We start from the raw sequence: 22,614 nt of genomic DNA, 5'->3' as shown, positions 1-22,614 counted from the left end.
TTTCTGGAAATGGAGGTCTGGAAATTATATTTCCTGGACAGTCTTACGAGCAGGGTTCCAGGTTGATTCTGCCAAATGGGAGGCACTCAGGTGAGACTAGAAAGCAGAAAGATGGTTTAAAAAATCATTGTTTTCTTCCTTTGACTCTGAACTTACGAAAGCAGGATGCTCGAGACTCCTGCAGTAATTTGGGCAAAGATTTCCACAGTGCAAAATAGACAAAACATAATGCAAATAGCTGTACAAATGACAGGCCATCATCATCATGGAATGTCAGTTTGGCAACAATGGCATGGAGGCCCAAAAGCAGCTGTGCTGCAGGGGGTTCCTCCTTGGTGACTGGATGGGCACAGCCAAGCACAGGCTCCTGAAGATCCCAGCTCTAGGAAACATCAGCATGGTTCATTGCATCGTCCACCCGAATTCTTCACCCCTCCCTGTGGCTGTGTGTCCACCCGAATTCTTCACCCCTCCCTGTGGCTGTGTCCATTGCCCTGTAGCGCTGCAGTTCCCTTCAGGAAAAAGGCATCATTTATTTCTCCACCCCTTGATTTGGAGCTTGGCTATGTGACTTGCTTTGTCCAATGGGATATTGGATGACACAACATAAGCAGAGACACAGATGCGTGTCTGCACAATGCAGCTTGCCTTTTTATGCTTCTACCTTCACCATGAAAAGAGCTTTCCCTGGGGGTAGCAGCTGTCCCTGCAGCCTGTGTTCAGAATGCACAAATGTGAGGAGCCAAGCCCAGCCAGACCCACAGCTTGAAAGTGAGTTGCCAGGCCCGGCGCAGTGGTTCACACCTGTAATCCCAGCACTTTGGGAGGCCAAGGCAGGCAGATCACCTGAGGTCTGGAGTTCAAGACCAGCCTGACCAACAAGGAGAAACCCTGTCTCTACTAAAAGTACAAAATTAGGCCCCGCGCATTGGCTCACGCCTGTAATCTCAGCACTTTCGGAGGCTGAGGCAGGCAGATCACCTGAGGTCGGGAGTTCGAGACCAGCCTGGCCAACATGGAGAAACCCCGTTTCTACTAAAAATACAAAAGTAGCTGAGCGTGGTGACACATGCCTGTAATCCCAGCTACTTGGGAGGCTGAGGCAGGAGAATCACTTGAACCCAGGAGGCAGAGGTTGCAGTGAGCCAAGATTGCACCATTGCACTCCAGCCTAGGCAACAAGAGTAAAACTCCATCTCAAGAAAGAAAGGAAAGAAATGAAAGAAAGACAAAATTAGCCGGGCGTGGTAGCGCAGGCCTGTAGTCCCAGCTACTCGGAAGGCTGAGGCAGGAGAAACACTTGAACCTGGGAGGCAGAGGTTGCAGTGAACTGAGATTGTGCCATTGCACTCCAGCCTGGGCAACAAGAGTGAAACTCTGTCTACAAAAAAAAAAAAAAAAAAAAAAAAAAAAAAAAAAAGTGAGTTACCTACCCTAGATCAGACCACCTCCAGTCAACCCACAGATGTGTTAGAAATGAGTGCTCATTTAAGTATGGCATTGACATGTTGTGATTAGTTGTTATGCACCATTATAGCAAAAAATAGTACACTGATACAAGTAACTGTTCCCTTGTTGGCTTCACCAGCCTTCCCAAGAATTGTTTAATCCCATTCCCTGTATACAATCACTCTCTGCCGAGAATCCTTTCTCTGAGAAAAGAGTTCTGAGAAAAGAATTTTTTTTTCTGCTTGAGGCAGACCAACGCTCATGCCAAGAACAACTGGAAAAGCTGAATAAAACACAGAAAATCTTTTTAAAAAGTTTTTGGAAAGCTTCGCAGTTAACAAGAATTTGAAGGGCCACAATCTCAAAAGAAGGAAAACACAAGGAGGTGACTTGGCCCTCTGTGAACTACTTTTCCCTTCAGGAAACGTGCTGATTTTAGCTAAGAGGCCAAGCATTTGGGCAGACAGCCATAGCTAAGAGGCAGCAAAGGCAGCAGAGTCCAGTGCTAGAGAGACAAGAAATGGAGACTGAGGTTGTCAATGCAGCTAGAACTGGAGGGGCCAAGATACCATCTAGAAGGGAGACACAGAAAAGGAACACTTTCCCCTTGAGGCATCTGCTGAGTTAAGCTATGCAGAAAGGCTATGAAAGGTAGCAGGTTTTGGCAGTGGCATATTAATGAGATAAAAATTGGAGTGTAGGACCCACCAAGGAAAAGAAGCCTAATAATCACATCAGACACTCAGCTGGAATCTTTGGAAGACCACACTCTAGATAGACGGGCAAACCAGAGGTGGAGATGGAGCCTTACAAAAACCGCGACGTAGACGCTAGTCAGTTCAGTACCATTGGATTAAGGTAAAATCTTCCCACTCCGTCTATCATATGACATGGCAAACCCTCCCTGGAGAAAGACACTGTTTTCAGATAATGTTTCCTGGAGCCACTAAAATTTATTATAATGGTTAGCATTCAACAATAAATGATCAATCACACAACAAAACAGAAACGAGGGGAAAACATACACAACAGAATGGAGCCACTAATGACCCAGATATTGGTGTTATCAGACACAGACTTGATGGATGGAATAGAGACTTTCATCAAAGAACTGGAATCTATAAGAAAGACTGAAATGGAAATTTAAAACTTAAAAATACAATAATTGAAATTAACTACTTAGCATATGGGTTAACTACAGTTAGACTTAGCAGAAGGAATATTCTTTGAACTGTAATAGGACAGAATAAAAACTCTAAGCTGAAGAACAGAGACAAAGAGTATGGAAAATACAGCAAAGAACATAAGATACTTGTGGGAAGAGGCGAACAGATCTAACATATATGTAATTGGAGTCTTAGAAAAAGAAGGTGGGAAGATGGGGCAGAAGTAACAGTTAAATAAATATAGGCTGAAAATTTTCCAAAACTGATAAAGCTTTATGATCCCCAAGCAGGATAAATAAAAACAAAACTGCATCCAGCCACACTATACTTTTTTTTTTTTTTTTTTTTTTTTTTTTGAGGAGGAGTCTTTCTTTGTTGCCCAGGCTGGAGTACGGTGGTACACCATCTCAGCTCACTGCAACCTCTGCCTCCCCAAGTTCAAGCGATTCTCCTGCCTCAGTCTCCCGAGTAGCTGGGATTACAAGCACGCACCACCATGCCTGGCTAATTTTTGGATTTTTTAGTAGAGACAGGGTTTCACCATGTTGGCCAGGTTGGTCTCGAACTCCTGACCTCAGGTGTGCCACTGGCCTCGGCCTCCCAAAGTGCTGGGATTATAGGTGTGAGCCACTGCACCCAGCCCAGGCACACTATACTTAAATTGCTGAAAACGAAAGACAAGGAGAAAACATTAAAAGCAGTTAGAGGTGGGTAGGAGGGACACATTTCTTCTTTCCTTTTTTCTTTTCCCCTCCCTCCCTTTCTCTTTTTCCTTCCTTCCTCCCTCCCTCCTTTCTTTTTCTTCTATAGAGCGGAATGGGGGTCTTGCTCTGTTGCCTGGGCTGGTTTTGAACTCTTGGGCTCCAGGGTGCTGGGATGACAGGCGTGAGCCAGGGCACATTACTGACACATTACTCTCAAAGGAGAAACAATAGCACTGAAAATCACTTGTCAACAGAAATGATGGAAGTGAGAAGATAATGGAGTGCCGTTCTGAAGTTCCTGAAAGAAAAAAGTGTCAACCTGTAATCCTATATTCACAAAATATCCTTAAAAATGAATCGGAAATAGACGTTTCTATTCAAAAAGTGAGAAAGGCAGGGTGAGGTGGCCTGTAATCCCAGCCCTTTGGGAGGTCAAATCAGGCAGATTGTTTGAGCTCAGGAGTTTGAGACCAGCCTGAGCAACATGGTGAAATCCCTTCACTACAAAAAGTACAAAAAAAATTAGCCAGGTGTGGTGGTGCCTGCCTGTAGTCCCAGCTACTCGGGAGACTGAGGTGGGAGGACTGCTTGAACCTAGGAGGTTGAGGCTACAGTGAGTCGTGATCACACCACTGCACTCCAGCCTGGGCGACAGAGTGAGACCCTGTCTCAAAAACAAGCAAACAAAAAAACCTGAGAAAATTTGCTGCCAGCAGATGTGCATACACAAAAAATACTAAAGGGAATTCTTCAGGTAGAAGAAAACTGATCTATGATAGACTCACAGTAATGCAGGAAATAATAAATAACAGAGTGAATATGTGGGTGAATACAAATAAATATTGACTGCACATAGCAATAATAATAATGTCTCGTTAGGTGTAAAATATATGTGGAATTAAAATGAGTAATAATAATACACATGCAAGAGTAGAATGGAGGTAAATACAGATTGAGTATTGTGAGGTCATAGTTTTGTCTGGGAAACAATAAAAAGTAAAATTTGTATTAGATTATAATAATGTACAGAAGTTGTAATCTGTGGAGGAAACCACTAAAGAAATTGTAAAAGAATGTGTAAGTAGCAACCAGTGGTAAGGGGGAAATGGAATTTTAAAAAAAATCTGAAAGAAAGCAATACAAAAGAAAAAAATAAAAACAAAAATGGGTAAGACAAATGGAAACAAATAGATGGTATTTATGAACACAGCTATATCAGTAATTACAATAAATATAAATTCACAAAATCCACAAAAGACAAAAATTGACAGACTTGATTAAAACAACTCTTGTATTCAAGAGACATGATATCATTATAAGAACATTAAAAATTCAAAAATAAGGGGAAAAGTGAAAAAAATACCATTGTGAGTGGTAGAAAAAGCCATTTCACATAATAAAGGGTTCACTCTACCAGAAAATGTCAATTTTAAATGGGTATGAGCCTAATAACACAGCCTCCAAATGCATAAAACAAAAATTAACAAAACTCAAAGGAGAAATAAACAAATTCATAATAATAGTGGCAGGCTTTAGTGTCTCTCAGTAATTTACAGGAAAACAGACAAAAATGTCAGTAAAGATGTAGATAATTTGACCAACCTGATTAACAAACTTGGCCCAGTTGAAATACGCGTAACACCTGCACACCACTGCAGAATTGCACACTCTTTCAAGTGCAGGAACATTATGATAAGAATATTATAGGAAAGTCTGTCATAAACATAGCTGCAAAAATCCTGAGAAATATAACAGCAAGTTAATCTAAATTTTATGTATTTATTTATTTACTTATTTTATTTTTGGAGACAGAGTCTCGCTTTGTTATCCAGGCTGGAGTGCAGTGGCATGAACATGACTCACTTCAGCCTTAACCTCCTGGGCTTAAGCAATACTCCTGCCCCAGCCCTCCAAGTAGCTGGGACAGCAGGTGTGTGACACCACACCTGGCTAATTTTTGTGGTTTTTGTAGAGACCGAGTGTCACCACGTTGGTCTCAAATTCCTGAGCTTGGGTAATTTACTTGCCTTGGCCTTCCAAAATGCTGGGATAATAGATGTGAGCCACTGTGCCCAACTTAAACCTAAATTTTATTTTATTTTATGGCCATGTTCCCTCTAATAAATCTAAATTTTAAATAAATAAGTCCAACTATTATTGTGTTTATGTGTATAAAACTGCATATACACACAAACGCATACATACCGTGCTGGTTTCTATTACAAGAATGTACATTTGGTTGACATTCAACAGTCAATTAGTATAAGTCATCACATCCGAAGAATAAAGGAGAAAAATAAAATTATTTCAAAAGGTGCAGAATAAGTATTTGAGAGAAATTTAACCTCATTTGTGATTTTTTAAAAAATCTTTTTAACAGCTTGATAATATATGTTCGTAAGTATATTAAAAATCCTATAGCAACTATCAAACTTCATGGTGAATATTGACAACTCTCCCCATGCCCCACCCAGCACCCCTGAGATTGAGGATGAGACAAGAATAATATCCACTATCACTACTTAATAGTCAGCATTTGCTGGAGGTCCTAGTCACTGCAATTTGTATACCAATGTTAAATCTTGCAACCTTGCTGAATTTATCAGCTCTAGTTTTTTGTGTGTGGATTCCTTAAGATTTTCCATAGACAAGATTATGTCATGTGCAGATATCGTTTTACTTCTTCCTTTATGATCCGGATCCCTTTTATTTCTTTTTGTTGTCCTATTGCTCAGCCACTGCAGTTTGGCAAGAGATAAATAAGGCATACAGATTAAGAAAGGAAGAAATAAAACTGTCATTCACAGATGACGTGATTATACAAAAATAATCTGCAAATTATTGTAATTTAAATGAATTACACAAGGCCACTCACTGGATAACAAGGTCAACATAGTTTTGTAGCAACAGAATCTGTAGATACTAGCCATAAACAAATATAAAATGCCTAAGAATAGATCTATTGAAGGATGTGCAAGAACACTTTACTGAAAACCACAAAAATAGTTCTAAGAAATATACAAAAGACTTAAAGAAGTGAAGAGATATACCATGTTAGTGAATAGGAAGACTGAAGATTTTAACCATGTCAAATGGCCCCCAAACTGTTCTACATAATCAATTAAATCCAATCAAATTCTAGCACTTTATTTTGTGGAAATTGACTAGCTGATTCTAAAGTGTTTTATGAAACTGTAAAGGGCTTCTTTCTTCTGGAGTTGCCTTGTGGACAGGATTTGAAACAACCCAGGCCAGGTCTCTCTGGTCCACGGGAAGCACGCATATGCTTTTTGCTCTGACTACGTCTGTAGAGAACAGCCCAAACAACAACCTCCTCCCCCTCAGAGCAGGGAGCCTGCCAGTCTCTTGCCATTTAGATTTTTCAGGGATGAGTCAGAGATACCAGTCTACTCTGTCCTGCAGAAAAGGATACTTACCAACTTTTCCAAGTGGGCCCTAGAAAAGTCACTGCTAGTCAGAAATCTCAACTTGGAATGTGGGGGTGGCTGGCATCTATTGGGATGTCAGAAGAAACAGAAACAGTTCCACTGTAGTAGCCTGCTCTGTAAACATACAGAGAACCCCTATTATGTGTGTGCTATGAAGCTATTAGAAACTACAGCTTTGTGGACTACTTCGAAAATGTGCAAGTGGGCTGGGCATGGTGGTTTACGCCTGTAATCCTAGCACTTTGGGAGGTCCAGGTGGGTGGATCATGAGGTCAGGAGATCGAGACCTTCCTGGCTAACGTAGTGAAACCCCATCTCTACTTAAAAATACAAAAAATTAGCCGGGCATGGTGGTGGACGCCTGTAGTCCCAGCTACTTGGGAGGCTGAGGCAGCAGAATGACGTAAGTAAACCTGGGAGGCGGCGCTTGCAGTGAGCCTAGATCATGCCACTGCACTCCAGCTTGGGCAACAGAGCGAGACTCCGTCTCAAAAAAAAAAAAAAAAAAAAAAAAAAAAAAAAAAAAAAAAAAAAAGAAAGAAAAAAGAAAGAAAATGTGCAAGTGAAATAAGTGACAAAAAGCAAACACAAGATATTCTGTCCATATGAACCACTGCCAGGCGACTCTTGTATTTGTAGATTGACAGAAACTGGAGGTGAAGTTAAAGAGGTACAAACTCAGTATAACATTCATTGCCTCTTTTGCTAAAGTTGTTTCACTGCGTAAGAAAAAGATACTGTCAGGCTGGGTGCAGTGACTCAAGCCTGTAATCCCAGCACTTTGGGAGGTGAGGTGGGTGGACCACCTGAGGGCGGGAATTTGAGACCAGCCTGGCCAACATGGTAAAATTCCGTCTCTACTAAAAATAAAAAAATTAGCCAGGCATGGTGGCGGGCACCAGTAATCCCAGCTACTTGGGAGGCTGAGGCAGGAGAATCACTTGAACCTGGGAGGCGGAGGTTGCAGTGAGCGGAGATCACGCCATTGCACTCCAGCCTGGGTGACAAGAGGGAAACCCCATCTCAAAAAAATAAAATAAAAAAAGAAAAAGAAGGAAAAAAAGAGAAAGAGATACTGGTTCCATGTTCTGTTCCAGTTATGCAAAACAACGTGTTGACGTGCAGGCTGCACAGTGCCAGGTGCAAATACACACTGCCTGTTACGGTAACTGTGACAAGCACAAGGGCTGCCCACTAGCTTGAATGCAACTTCTGGGGAATTGATGGGAGTGATTTATGGGTACTTCCTTCTTAACAAATTTTACATCAATACTGCAACACAACAATCTCAGCCCTGTGGGCTATACCATAGCCACATGCTTTCACCATTTCCTGCGCAAAGGGAGAGCCCAGGAACTGAATGCTGTTAATCAGGGAGAGCGTAGAAACAGCAGCAGAACAGCTGGAGAACCAGGGCTGTGTGGTTTTGGACTGTGGGGAGGGTGGGCCACGGGCAGACTTGACACAATGTGGTAGGGCATTTGACACAGCCCCGTGGAGGACCTAATGCTTGGGGAGGCCCTCACCCAGCACAGTGAGCCATGTCGACACTTGGTGCCTGAGCGTGCTGCTCACAGCACTCTCCCTGTGATTTTCCCCATAGCAGTATGTTTTTTCTGCTGGGCAGAAGGCAGAGAAACCCTAGCTGAAAAAGCAGCGAGGGTCATCGACTGCATGAACACATCATCAGCTTTTCCCGATGGAGCACCCACGTTTACCCTGCACATCCATTCAGCAGGTAGAGCTGGGTCATCCCTAAACAGGATCTTTCTTCTGAGCACCTGAGATTCTGGTCCAAATTAGGGCTGTGAGGACCAGGAGCCGGGATTCTGAACCCAGGCAGCCCCGCGGGTAAGGAGGTGGGAGTGTGTCGCAAGGCTGTATGGCCAGAGCTGCTGACTGGGCCGGGGCTTCTTTGTCCCCTCTTCTCTCCTGCACATCAGCACTCACGTTCTCCTGGCTCGGGCTGGCCTGGCAGCTCAGGGAGCTGTTGGATGAAACGTCCATGCTTGCGGCTGTGACCGTCACGTGCAACTGCGAGGACGGTCGGCTCCCAAAGCGGAACCGCGGTGCTGGGCGAAGGGTCAGGGCTCCGTGATGCGGCAGAGCGCGTGCCAGCGCTTCACTAGCTCCTTGGGCTTGCTGAGCATCTCGTCCCAGTGCTCCAGCTCTCTGCCACGGGTGTACATGTAGGGGCCCACCACCACTCGGCCCAGCTGCTGGCTCTCTGCAGGGGAGGGAGAGCACCGGTGTGTTCCTGAGCACAGAAGTCACGTCCCCAGTGACCTCCCTTCCTCCCTCCTCCTCCCCAGGAGGAAGTAGTAACTTCCCTCCTCTCTGAGTGGGAGCTGACAGCCCCCAAAGGGGCCCTGCCTTTGCTCTGCTGCTGGAAGGGCTGCTTCTCCCCCTGGGAGATTGGGAGGAAGGAGAGCCCTGAAAGAGACTCTCTCTTTGAGGGCCACCAGCTCTGCCCCACACCCTTCTGTAGGGCCATATTAAGTCTACCTTATGCCAAAGAACTGAGGGAGGAAAGAGCCCCTCTAGAAAGAAGGCCTCAGCCGGCCGTCAGAGAGTAAGTACGTTCAGCAGTAACATTCACTGGCCACCATGGAGAAGGGTCTTAAGTCCAGGCCATTTGGCCAGCCGTGGCCTGATGGCTGTGTTTCCCCAGAGTGGCAGTGGGTGCTGCGGTGTGGGGTAGTGTGGGAGAGCTGGCTGACAGAACTCGCCCAGAACCCCAAAGGCTCATCTAGAGGGCACGAGGAAGCTCAGAGCACCAGGTCCCTGGGCTACTGGCAGCACTGCTCCCTCCCACTCTCTCTGGTGATTTGCTCCAGGAGGGGGCAGCAGAGGCCATTGCTTAACCTCTTTCTTTTTTTCTTTTTTCTTTTCTTTTCTTTTCTTTTCTTTTCTTTTCTTTTCTTTTCTTTTTTTTTTTTTGACAGAGTCTCGCTCTGTCGACAGGCTGGAGTGCAGTGGCACAATCTCAGCTCACTGCAACCTCTGCCTCACGGGTTCAAGCGATTCTCCTGCCTCAGCCTCCCGAGTAGGTGGGACTATAGGCATGCACCACCACACCCAGCTAACTTTTGTATTTTTAGTAGAGACGGAATTTTGCCATGTTGGCCAGGATGGTCTTGATCTCTTGACTTCGTGATCCACCCCTCTCGGTCTCCCAAAGTGCTAGGATTATAGGTGTGCACCACCGTGTCCAGCCAACCTCTTTCTTTCTTTTTTTGAGACAGAGTCTCATTCTGTCGCCCAGGCTGGAGTGCAGTGGTGTATCTTGGCTCACTGAAACCTCTGCCTCCCGGGTTCACGCCATTTTCCTGCCTCAGCCTCCCGAGTAGCTGGGACTACAGGCGCCTGCCACCACGCCTAGCTAATTTTTTGTATTTTAGTAGAGACAGGGTTTCACCATGTTAGCCAGGATGGTCTCGATCTCCTGACGTCGTGATCCACCTACCTTGGCCTCCCAGATGGCTGGGATTACAGGCGTGAGTCACTGTGCCCAGTCCTTTTTTTTTTTTTTTTTTTTTTTTTTGACAGATTCAGCAGCCTTGCCTCCTGGGTTCAAGAGATCCTCCCGCCTCAGCCTCCCAAGTGGCTGGGATTACAAGCACGTGCCACCATGCCCAGCTAATTACTGTATTTTTAGTAGAGACAGGAGTTTCACCGTGTTGGCCAGGCTGGTCTTGAACTCCTGAGCTCAAGTGATCCACCCGCCTTGGCCTCCCAAGGTGCTGGGATTACAGACATAAGCCACCATGTTAACCTGTTTCTAGGGTGCCACAGACAAAGCTCAACCGAACTAAAGCTGGGCATGAAACCCAGGCCTCCTGCTGGCAAGCTGTGTGTCCTTGGGCAAGTATTTCAGCCTCTCTGAGCACTACTTTCCTTAACCAGGGAGGGAGCACGTACAGCTCCTTCCAAGGTTCCTCTGCCTGAACACTTGGCAGCCCCTTGTGGTCCCCGTCCCAGCAGCCCGGGGTAGGGTGTGGTCTTACTGTCCCCTTCCGCGTTCTGTACCACGGTCAGGCTGAGGCTAGCGGTATCCAGCTCGGTGGCATCGGCCTTGAAGCTGAAGGTCTCATTGTACACAGGATTGATGGAGCCCAGCACAGCTGAAGTCTTCTTGCACTTGACAAACTTGTTGTGGTTCATCAGAGACACTTTGACAAACACACCTGGGGAACAGTGAGCACTAGTGGGCTGGCAGAGGCGGGCGGGAGCCAAGCCCCTGCCTGTGGGAGGTCCGGCAAGGAGGGCACGTGCCCAAGCTAGGTGCCAGGGCCCCACCTCTCACACAGTGCTGCGGCCCCGCGGGCGTGACCAGAGGAAGCCGGCTGAGTGCACTGCCCTGCAGCCTAGGCAGGGCTCCACTCCCTTCCTTTTCCTTCCTCTTTGCATCAACAAAGTACCCACGGCTCCGGCAGGCCCTAGTTTACCAGAGCCTGGCACCACATGCCCGTCCCTCCCTGTTGGGGGGCTGCTCACGGGGTCCCCAGGCTCCCTGGGGCCCCTTAAACACCTTGTACAGAGAGTTAAGATTTGGTGGGTGAGGGTCAGAGTCACAGTGGAAGATCTGGATCCTGCCTGGCTTACGGTGACCCCAGACGTGAACACAAACAGGTGACTGATCGCCACCACCTCACTGGGGTGCGTGGGATGTGTGGGGTGAGCCCAAATGGGGTGGGATGTGTGGGGTGAGCCAAGGCCTCCCCTCCTGCAGCTCCTGTGTTCTGGGGGGCCAAGCATCAGTGCCCATGGAGCGGGGGGCCCTTCCCCTGGGGGGAGGGAGGTGCGGGCCTCACCCTGGAGGAACTGGACCCACGTGGGTAGGTGGAGGTGGAGGCAGACAGGACAGTTCAAAGAGCCAAGACGCTGCCTCGGGAAACAGCAGGGGCAGGGCCTGGTATTGTGGTGGGGTTAGAACCCTTAGTGGGGGAGGCCGAGGAGATGCAGCTTTGGGTTCAACATAGGAAGAGGCTTCCTGCACCAGAACTGTCTACTGAGGGAGAGCATGTCTTGTGAGGTAGTGAGCACTCCGTGATAGAGTGTATGCAAGCAGAAACTGGATGGTCAGGGGGGAGGTTGGACTGCAGCCCCCGGCTGTAAGCTCAGTGGGCGGGACCTTCCCCAGGAGGAAAGGGAGGAACTCACTGACAATGCCTCTGTCCTCCTGGAGCCGGAGGCCCTTGGCACGCAGCACAACCACCGTCAGGCGGCTCAGGTAGTCGTTGTAGCTGAGGCAGAACTGGAGGTCGCCAAACTCCGAGGGGGGCTGGGGAGGCCAAGGTGGAAGCACCCCACGCTGTTACTCCGGCAGGTGCTGAAGGGGTCAGAGAACCCCCAGAGAGCTTCCCGCTTCCTCCCAGCTGTCCATGCGACACACTCACATGGTCCCCTTTGAATTCCACTGCCATTTTAAGGACGGGGCAACTGTGGTCTGGAGAGTTTAAGGGGCTTGTGCAGTCCTGTGGACCAGAGCTAAGGAGTCACACCCAGGTCTGAGCCAGCTGGGGCCTTCCCGGGGGTGGTGGGCTGGGAGAAACATTTCCCTGGGCTGGACCATTTGTGCTGTCACCTCTCACAGCTGTCTGACCTAGATGGGAATCCAAATGTGGATATTTCAGGTTGCTCCAGGGAGTCTGATGGCCAGTGTGACAACAGGACCTCAAGCAGCCCCTCCCTGCCCAGGGGCAGGTCTGTTCCCCTCTGTCCCACGCTGCTCAGGGCCTAGGCCCTCCTCCCTGAGTCACTGTTATAGGGTGGTATGCGGGATGCTGAGGGCTGACACTGCCAGCAGGTGCTGGACCCTGTGCACACCTGCCGGCTGATGCTCAGTGGCACAGGCATAGTAACCTCGACCTTACCTCCAGGCTCTCGGCCTCCAGGTCTCTCCAGATGACACGCCGGCAGTCCCCCGCCAGGGTCTCATTCTTCAAGGGGAACAGCACCTGGCCCAGGAGCTGGTGCTTCCTCTGCCTGTCCACGTGGTAGACGGAGAACTTCAGCACCCTCTGGGTGACGGTCTTGCTGGACACCTAGGGGAGACAAGGACACCGGCCAGGGTCAGGAGTGGTGGTAGGGGATGGGATGGTGTGACTCGTTAGTCTGGACATGAGTGCTTTTGAGAACGGGTGTCTCAACCAGGGGCCCACACCCCAAACCTAGGCATTTTCAGGGGACCCTTCTTAGCAGCAGAGCTGTGTACCCCTGGAAAGTGGGGGTAGGTGCCAGGACCTTGCTATGCAGAGTGTGGTCCGAGGACCTGCAGCGTCCGTCCACCACCACCTGGAGCCCTGTTAGAAATGCAGGATCTTGGGCCCCAGCCCAGACCCATGAATTGGAATCTGCCGTTTAACCGGAGCACCGAGTGACACGGCTGCATGGTGAACGTGGCCCCACCACCACCCAGCGCTGTAGCAAAGGCCCAGGAGCCCGGGCACCGGCCTGTCTCTGCTGTCAGAGCTGGGCATACCAGTCCTCCCCTCCCTGAGATTTGGCCTCCTTGCCTGTGAAATGGGGGTCATGGGTCTTCCTCTCTGGTTGTAAAATCCCAATCACAGTGTCTGACCTACAGCAGATGGCCCATTAATATTGATTTTCTTCTCTTTCCCCTTCTCCCTTTCCCCCTTCCCTCTGGAGGCACAGAGGGACTGGATTGAGTTGGGGCGAGATACAGTGGGTAAGTGATGAGCCAAGAAAAATTATCCTGCAAGCACGATGTGTCGCACATCAGCAAGGCTGCAGCCTTGGATTCTGACGTCTGGAGAAGAGTGATTCACCTCTGAATTCTCACAGCCCTGGCCTCAGAAAGATGGCCCGGGACCAGGTCTGAGGGCACCCCTCTTCCCAGCTCTCAGCCAGGGCAGAAGGCACAAGTGATGGCCCTGGCCTCAGCAGTCACACTGCTCCTGAAAGCTGACTGGCTGCACCTCACCTCTTGGCTAGCTTGCCACCCAGCTCTTGAGAACATGTTTGTCCAAGGCCTTTTGGCAGGTCTCGATGGCTACTTCCCCAAGGGCCCCCAGTCACCTGCTAAGGCTCCCAGGCCCCTGTGAAACTGGCTCGGTGCCCCAACAGCCTCTCCACTTCCAGAGCCTGAGCCAGCCAGCCCAAAGTGCAGCAAGGCACCACACCTACCCTGGAAGGGTACTTGGGCCCCCGCGCTGGCCTCTTATAGCACAGGAAGCTCCTGCACTCACGCTAAGGCCCGTCTTTTGCCCTCCTTGGATAAACTTGCCAGAAACCCCATACTGCTCCACGCCTTTGGGATAATTCCCTGAGCCCCATAGGCCAGGGCCTGGCATTCAGTAGTTGCTCTAAAATTGTGTTTTCACCCACTCTCCTCCAGGCAGTCAGGACAGGGGAGCCCAGGCCTCTGGTCACTACTCACCAAGTCTCTCCCCTGCCCCTCTATCAGGGATCGGCTCCAATAGGCCTTAACCTAGCAGGCTAGGTAAAGCAGAGCTGATGGCATCAAGGGTCCCGGGGGCTGCAGGGCCCTGGCTGGTACAGGAGGCTCAGGTCTCCTGCAGGTCTGCACCTTCCCAGCAGCGCGGAGGGCACCAGACCCTGCCTTCTCCAGAGGCTGTACCTGGAAGATGAAGTGCTCGTCAAACTGCGGGTTGGAGGTTTTGCGTTTGGTCTTGGACTGGAGGAAGCGCCGCTCATCGGGCAGCAGGTAGAGCTTCACCAGGGGGCTGCAGGTCTCCGAGGGGGCTTGCAGGTGCCGTGCCTTGATCAAGCCTACCAGCAGCCGCTCAGCCTCCTGCTCGTATTCCACCGAGAACCACAGCCGCCCCAGGCAGCCGGCAGGGAAGTCCGTCTCACTTTTGTCCTCTGGGAACTTGTACAGCTCTGGGTTGATAGCCCCTACCATACATGCATCTCCTATAACAGAGGATGGGAAGGCTGACAGGCCAGAGGAAGGCAAGGCAGGGGCATGGCAGACAGTGGCAAGTTCTGGGCACCCACCCCATCCTGGCCCATCCCTCTCTGCTAAGCCTCAGCTAGCCTGACCACACCTACCCCACTCTCCTCATCAGGCTAAACACATCCCCTCTCTCTGGTGCAGCTCCTCCAGGAAACCTCTCAGCATGAAGGCATTGCATGGCCAGGCTGGGGATCCTAGTAGAGTCCTGCCTCCTGGGATTGGCCCCCATCCCTGGAGGTCAGGACCTGTTTCAAGGACACAGTGCCCATCACCTGGCCTGGCCCCCTTCCATGGTGTCTAGGGCATGACTCAGTGATAAAGCATTGCCTTTCTTCTTCCTCTTCAAATTAGAAGGGCCAAAGTGATTATTGGGTGGTTCCTGGGATGGTCTTTTGGTAGATCTTCAGGGCAAAGAGGTGGCAGAAAGCTGTGCTTGCAGCCCCTACCTTTCTGTCCTCTTGTTCATCACCCTAGAGTGGGAGCCAGCACAAGTTCTGTACACGGCATGCCTGGGTTCCAATCCCAGTCTGTTGCTTACAGCCTGTTTGTGACTATGTAAAATGGGGTGATAATTCCTTCCCTCCAGAGTCATGGTGAGGTCTCACTCCAAATCAGCACCCAAGGCCATATCTCACCTTCATGGGGTGCAGCAAGCACTTCATAAATGAAAGCACCCAGAAATAGTGGTCCCTGGGCAACCCTGTCATCCCTGGCTGGTTCAGGTTGTGTTCTGGAGCCAAGCTGGTGAAAGCAGATGAGGCCACCTGAGCAGACCCTGACCTCTGGGTGGCCCTGGCAGGGACACTCACCAAGGCCGCCACTAGGGGTGTGAGGCAGAAGCTCTGATGCCGGGCAGGAGTCCCATGGGGCATGGGTCCACTCTCCGCTGTGCAGGGGCACCAAATCTCGGCCTTGAAGGGAAGGGGGCACCACGAATGGCACATCTGGTGGCCTGTCCAGAGTCAGGGAGACAATATGTAGGTGGCAAGTGAATGGTGTGGTCTTAGAGTGCTCAGCCAACATGGCTGAGCACCAGGGGCTAGAGGAAGAAAAGCCATCGGGAGCCAGGAGGAGGCCAGGGCACCATTTTCTGGGCCCATATCAGGCAACACACACACACACACAACACACACACACAACACACACACACACACAGCAGTGGGATTTGGAGAAGGAACACAGCCCCTGACAGTGTCAGCCAGTCTGGGTTTGAATTCCTGTTCTGCCACTTCCTAATCGTGTTCTCTGGACCTGTTGCTTATGTGCACTAAGCCTCAGTTCCCTCACCTGGAACACGGATTTCATAACGCCTGCCTAATAGCTGATGTGAGGTTTCTGGGGTTTCTTTGTGATAGCTCCCAGCACCGAAGCAGCATAGAAGAGGCACCCCCATAAACAGAACTTTCCTTTTCGACCCCACCCTGAGGGAAATTCCAGGGGCCCACTTGGCCCCACATCCTGCCTCACCTGCTCAGTTGGGTCCTAGCATGCGGCTGGCAGGGCCTGTCCTGCTGCCCACTGGAGGCGGCTGCGCTGGCCATGGCTGGTGTCCCAGGCAGCTCCTCATAGGTGAGGGTGGCACAGAACCTTCTCCACAGACAGCAGCTTGCCCCGATCAACAGCAGCAGCAGCAGCAGCCCCCCGATGGTGCCCCCAATCACCAGGGCCAGCTGCTCTGGGGGCAGAGACCACCAGTGCTGTGATGCCTGCCTGGGAAAGCCACTCTCCCTCACAGCCCTGGCCTGCTGGGGCAGAACTGGGGCAGCAACCCTGCCTCTGGGTTTGATCTCAGGAGTGATAGGAGCAGGTCTGCGGGGGAGGGGTTCCAGGAGGGGTGCTGCTGGCTGGGTTCCGCCAGCTCTCAGAGGAGAAGCTGTTTACCCCAGGGTCTCAGGGCCCTGGGCAGAACCTTCTGGTTTTCCTTGGAAAACAGCTGGCCCTGCCCTTGGGATTCTGGCTTAAAGAAGCCATTTCCTTGCGCTTCCGAGTAGAAATCAAACCTGCCCTCACCAGAACCTCCATATCCCCTGGGCTCCTGTTGAGGCCAGCAGGGGAGCTGGGGTGTGGACGCAGTCAGTAAAGGAAAGCCCTGAAAGGTACCTTCCTCCCGGTCTGCAATCAGACATCTACCCTCTGGGGCCCTGGAACCCGCTACAAGGCTGGGCTCTTCTCTAACACCCGCTCCCTTCCCTAGCCCTCTATTAAGGTGAGCATGCTCTTAGGGGAGTTGGTGGGAGGCGGTGGACGGGGTGGGGAGGAGGAGGGGGCAAGGCCCGTTTGTTGCTGGCCCTCACATGTCCTCATTTGGGGGACCCAGGAGGCTTCGCCCCAGGGGTGCTCAGACGCTGGGTTCCAACCCCTGGGACCTGGGGCGGGCCAAAAAGGTGGCTCCCTTAGGGTGACGTGCGGCCGCGGGGCATCCCGGTCTCAGGGATCTGGACTGGGTGGGGTGGTAAGAAGGCTGGACCCCCGACACCTCCTAAGCCGCAACTGACAGCGAGGAGCGGGCCTCAGCTTCCACTCCATCCCAGCGCCCCTCCAGGAGCGCTCCGAGGCTGGGCAGGGCAGGCGATGCGCCCCAGCGCGGGGCGGAGGCAAGTGCTGGAAGGGTCGCAGAGGGGCCGGGGCCGGGCTGGGGAGGGCGAGGCTCGCTTACCCGCCATGGGGTTGCTCCCGCAGGCTGGTCTCTCCGGTCTGGGCGGCTGGGGCTGGGCTGCCAGGGCGGCTCTTAAAGCGCAGTGGGGCGCCGTCGGGCGGGCGCGGGGGCGGTCCGTGGTGTCGCTGGTGCCTAGCTGCGGCGCGGGGAGCCGCGCAGTGCACAGCAGGGGCAGGGACCCAGCGCCCCGAGGCCGCAGCCCCGCCCCAGCCCAGCCCTGGCCCAGGCCCAGGCCCGGAGGTGGAGGGGAGCAGAGGCGACCGTGAGCTCCCGGAAACCCCAGGGCTCCGGCCAGGGCGGGTCCCGGGCACCAGTGCCAGGGGCGCCCGGGGTTCCCTGCGACTTGGGGCAGGGTGGGGTGAGAGGACCACCCCCATCCCAGAGAGCAGAGCTACAACCACCGCGTCTGACACAGGGCTCCGCGCCTGACCCCTCACACCTGGTAGCCAGGACTGAGCCCCCTTCCTGCCAGATCCTCCGCAAGCCGAGGCCCCTCCAGGCGCAGCTCCAACCCCGGCTCGAGGGAGCCTTCCCAGATCCCCGGGCGGAGTGTCCGCGCGGGTCCCGGGCCCCAGCGCTGCCCGCCTGACGGCCTTGCGCAGGGCTGCGGCGCTCGCTCACCCGTTCGCTCTAAACCGCGAGAGGTCGAGAGCAAGATTCTGGAGCGGGTTCCAGAAGCTCCTGGGTTCCAACTCAGGCTCCTCACTCTCCGGCCCTGTGATTTGGGACAACTTAACGTCCGCACTCTGGATTCAGTTTTCTCAATTGTGTTAATGTCTGTGAGGGTCTCTCGTAAGGGCGGTTGGCCTGCCGGTGACTTACGAAGTGTGAAAGGAACACTTAGAGCGGAGGAGCGGAGAGGCCCAACCCCTGTTACGGTGGTTATCGGATGGAGGCTAGCGTCTCCTGGGTCCCCTCTGTACCCCCAGCGCCTGTTATTATGGTGATTATTAGAATGCAGGGCCCGTGCCCACCAGTCCAGGATGGCGAACGCGCCTTGCGGGAAAAGCGGGAGTAAGGTCGCTGCGCGTCCTCTCTGGTCACCCTGCGGCGCGCCCTGGCCGCACCCCTATGGTTCCCCCGCGGAGGCTCTGGTGGGGAGCGTCTGAGACCTCGAGGCGTCTGAGTGGGGACCGAAAGGAGTGTGTGTATCTGTGGTGCAGGGGAGTGTGTGTGTGTGGGGGGGGGGGGTGGGGGTTGTGGGGGAATGCGTGTTTTGCGGGGATGGGCCTTCTCGTTTTACAACCTTGAAGGTTGTGTCCAGAGTCATAGCCTGGGTCCCATACCCCCGCGTCACCTGTGCCTGTTCTAGGGGGCAGTGTGCGTGAGGATCTACCCTGCCTGGGCTTTGGCCTACCTAAGACGGGGAGGGTGGTGAACTGGGATGCCCCACTGGGCCAGGTCTGGGAGCCCTCAGCGCCAAGGTGCAGAGGCCGCAGCCACTCCCCTTCTAGGGTCTGGGCGGTGGGGGCATGAGAAGGCAGAGACCCAGGCCTGTTCACCCAGTAACTGTCCTCAGCTGTGCGCTTAACTGGCTCTCCACTCTACTTGGAGAGTCTGGGGTGTCTGGAGAATCCTCCCCTACTTCTGCTTTCCCGAGGTCACCGTGGGGGCAGGTGTCTCAGGAAATGGGGCCTGGGTCCCACCAAAGACCTCGGGTCTGCTCGGGTCTGAGTTAGATGTCTGCATGCTTCTTGTTGCCCCCGCAACAAAGTACCAGATTGAGTAGTTTAAGACACATGCTTATTATCTCACAGTTCTGGGGGTCAGGAATTTAAACTGGGTTGGCAGGGCCTGTGCCTTCTGGAGGCAAGGGAGCTGTTTCCCAGCGTTTCCAGCTCCTAGAGGCTGCCAGCTAGTGGCCCTTTCCTTTGTCTTCAAAGCCGGCAGCACAGCCTTTTTTTTTTTTTTTTTTTTTTTTTTTTTTTTTTTTTTTTTTTTTTTTTAGGACAGGCCCCAGTGTGTGGTGTTCTCCACCCTGTGTCCAAGGGTTCTCATTGTTCAATTCTCACATATGAGAGAGAACATGCAGTGTTTGGTTTTCTGTCCTTGTGGTAGTTTGCTCAGAATGATGGTTTCCAGCTGCATCCATGTCCCTACAAAGGACATGAACTCATTCATTTTTATGGCTGTATAGTATTCCATGGTGTATATGTGCCACATTTTCTTAATCCAGTCTATCATTGATGGACATTTGGGTTGGTTCTAAGTCTTTGCTATTGTGAATAGTGCCACAATAAACATGTGTGCATGTGTCTTTAGAGCAGCATGATTTATAATCCTTTGGGTATATACCCAGTAATGGGATGGCTGGGTCAAATGGTATTTCTAGTTCTAGATCCTTGAGGAATAGCCACACTGTCTTCCACAATGGTTGAACCAGTTTACAGTCCCACCAACAGTGTAAAAGTGTTCCTATTTCTCCATATCCTCTCCAGCACCTGTTGTTTCCTGATTTTTTTAATGATTACCATTCTAACTGGTGTGAGATGGTATCTCATTGTGGTTTGATTTGCATTTTTCTGAGGGCCAGTGATGATGAGCATTTTTTCATGTGTCTGTTGGCTGCATAAATGTCTTCTTTTGAGAAGTGTCTGTTCATATCCTTTGCCCACTTTTTGATGGGGTTGTTTGATTTTTTCTTGTAAATTTGTTTAAGTTCTTTGTAGATTCTGGATATTAGCCCTTTGTCAGATGAGTAGATTGCAAAAATTTTCTCCCATTCTGTAGGTTGTCTGTTCACTCTGATGTTAGTTTCTTTTGCTGTACAGAAGCTCTTTAGTTTAATTAGAACCCATTTCTCGGTTTTGGCTTTTGTTGCCTTTTCTAACCTCTCCTGCTCCGAGTCATTTCACATCAACTATTTCTGCCTCCCTCTTGTAAGGACCTCTGTGACTACACGAGGCTTATCAGATTAATCACACCTGCAAAGCCCCTTTTGCGGTGCAGTCACGGGGTTGGGGGATGAGGACGTGATTTCTCTGGGACCATTGTGTGAACCATGTTGTCCATGCAGTACCCTGGGAGGGGTGGCTTACATTTTCCCTTCCTCTGTTTAGAACTCAGTGTGCCTCAACACTGGACTCAGGCAGCTAGCAAGGCTCAGGGGACCCCTACATGGAACCCTTCGGCTATCCTGACCCCTTCCCCCAGCTGCCCTGCACCCCCACCTGCCCACCCCAATGGGGCAAGGCATGCCACACATACCAGCTGCCTCCATGATTGGGACTAAGCTGTACTCAGGCTCTTCTGGGGGTGGGGTTGGGTAGTAGGATGTTTTTTGAAAAAGGAATCCCTTCTGGCACTTCCTGAGTGCCAGGCCCAGAGCTGCCATCTCTCAGCCCCCATGCTGTGCTTTTCCAAAGTCCCCATCTTTCTCTGTGTCGCCAAGTCCTGACAACTCTTCCTCCTCCGTCCATCTCTATCACGGCAAAAACCTTGCCCAGCCCTCCATCACTTCTCATCTGGAGCTCTGCATGGGCCTCCTCTCAGCTCTTCAGATTCCATGCTGTACCCCCTTCCCAGCTGGTGTCTTCCAGGCTCCCCTCCCATTTTCATCCCCCCACCCCCCATCTCTCTGCAGTGCTTGTGCCCAGACTGGTGCAGCTACTTCCACGGCTCTGCTTATGCACTGGGCTCTCCCACCATGCTGCTCTCTCCCTTTCTGAAATACTCAGTGCCCCTCCCACCTGCCTTTCTCCACTGCTCATGTTTCAACATGAACCCCCAGCATCTTGTCTTCTGTGAAACCCTTCATCATCCCCTCCTTGTCCTCATGGTCCTTGCAGCTACCATGCTGAATATGGGACTCTGTGCCTGAGACTGATGCCCCACTCTTCCTGGCAAGCCAGGGCCTCCATGAAGGCAGGGGGCCATGTCTTCTTCAGCTTGGCATCCCCAGTATCCACCTCCAGGGCTGAGGCTGTGCTGAATGGCAGATGAAGGGCTTGTGCCATGGGGATGAGCTGCCCCAGCTTCTGCCCACGTTGTCTATGCATCATACACATCCTGGGCTCACAATTTAGGGCCCGACAGGAGCTCCCCGTCCTGGTCCTTCAGACCACCTTCTGGGGTCTGCAAAATCACGTTGCCAGCTCTATCTGCAAAATCCTTACATAGCCAGCCAGCCCATTAAATTTTGAGTCAATCTTCCTCCACCAGAAGATGAGAGCAGGTGGCAGGAGGGAGCTCACCTTTCTTGCTGCTCCTGATGTTCTGAGCATTGCGATGCAGGCTTGATGTACACGATCCCATGGAGCCCTGCCTCAGGTCTGCCCTGCAGGGTCATGACCACCTCCTCAGACAAGGAAACTGAATCAAAGAGGCTTCCTGGCCCACCCACTAAGTGGTGGAGCTAGGCCTGGCACCTGGCTCCCTCAGTCCTTCTTCACCAGTGATCAGCTGTAGGGCAAGGACCCAGGAGACCCTCTCCTGTGGCCCTGACCATGAACCAGGCAAAGAGCCACAGGCACTTTGGGCAGCCTCCCCTCCATCCACTGCCCCGGGGGTTCTGAGACCTGGCTGGCCTGGAGCCAGCTCCCCAGAACAGAAAGGCATCCAGGGTCTGGCAGCAGCTCTGGTTCTGCTTCCTGTTTTCAGACCTTGTTCTTCCTTGTGTCTCTGGAGCTGGGAAGCCTGGAAACAGCAGCAGATATGGATTCTGTCTTTCATGGCCAAGCGGAAGTTATATTTCCATGGCAAAAGCACTTCCAAGGAGGGCTGCAGGAAGTCCAAGAGTTTAAAGACCTGCAAATGCCTGCAGGTGATTAATAATTCAGTGCAGCAGATGATTACGAGAAAGGCCACTTTCAATTAACCTTAAGAATCATCCCTGTCTAAGGAAGTGTCATCTCTCATCACTGAGGAACACAGAGGCCATAGCAGGATAAAGGCTACGCTGAGAAGCAGGTGGAAGACTGTGTTTCTCACATTCATGCAAATTGCACCAGGTCAGCCCAGGTCCTTAAGAATCATCCCTGTCTAAGGAAGTGTCATCTCTCATCACTGAGGAACACAGAGGCCATAGCAGGATAAAGGCTACGCTGAGAAGCAGGTGGAAGACTGTGTTTCTCACATTCATGCAAATTGCACCAGGTCAGCCCAGGTCCTTCTTTGTGAGGAGGGAGAGGGTTCCCGTGCCAGCATCCTGTCTGCTCTTTGGTTCTGCTATGGCGGTCTCAGACTTAATTTCCTCCAGCCCCTTCTTTTGAGGAGCTTGGAGGGAGTATTTTTCCTTGTTGGATCAGAA

General features: G+C 51.5%; 1 protein-coding gene across 3 annotated transcripts; it reads right to left on the bottom strand.

Annotated features, from left to right (window-relative positions):
• Window positions 1-908: 908 nt before the first annotated feature.
• LOC126962613 (synaptotagmin-15) lies at window positions 909-18,322 on the bottom strand. Of its 3 annotated transcripts, none has more exons than XM_050803875.1 (8): window positions 17,367-17,520; window positions 16,178-16,385; window positions 15,520-15,662; window positions 14,372-14,667; window positions 12,645-12,815; window positions 11,932-12,052; window positions 10,776-10,955; window positions 909-8,995 (listed from the first exon to the last, which is right to left on the bottom strand). In XM_050803875.1, the coding sequence occupies exons 1-8, from the start codon at window positions 17,371-17,373 to the stop codon at window positions 8,853-8,855; spliced, it is 1,269 nt and encodes a 422-aa protein (XP_050659832.1). In that variant the 5' UTR covers window positions 17,374-17,520; the 3' UTR covers window positions 909-8,852. The 3 variants fall into 3 exon arrangements, with proteins under 3 accessions (XP_050659832.1, XP_050659833.1, XP_050659831.1); XM_050803876.1 differs by having other exon boundaries at window positions 16,178-16,380; window positions 17,367-17,410; XM_050803874.1 differs by lacking the exon at window positions 16,178-16,385 and having other exon boundaries at window positions 17,367-18,322.
• Between the last annotated feature and the right edge of the window lie 4,292 nt (window positions 18,323-22,614).

This window comes from Macaca thibetana, chromosome 9 (genome assembly GCF_024542745.1).
Source record: "Macaca thibetana thibetana isolate TM-01 chromosome 9, ASM2454274v1, whole genome shotgun sequence".
Lineage (NCBI taxonomy): Eukaryota > Metazoa > Chordata > Mammalia > Primates > Cercopithecidae > Macaca > Macaca thibetana.
Note: the sequence above shows the minus strand (reverse complement) of the source record. Positions and strands in the feature narration are given on the sequence as shown.

Coding starts and splice junctions, on each gene's coding strand:
- LOC126962613 (XM_050803874.1), bottom strand. CDS start 17,743: ATGGGGGTGGTCCTCTCACCCCACCCTGCCCCAAGTCGCAGGGAACCC. Junction 15,663..17,366: donor CGGGAGCAACCCCATGGCGG/GTAAGCGAGCCT, acceptor GACTCTGGACAG/GCCACCAGATGTGCCATTCG. Junction 8,996..10,775: donor ACAGAACGCGGAAGGGGACA/GTAAGACCACAC, acceptor CCTCCCCTGCAG/AGAGCCAGCAGCTGGGCCGA.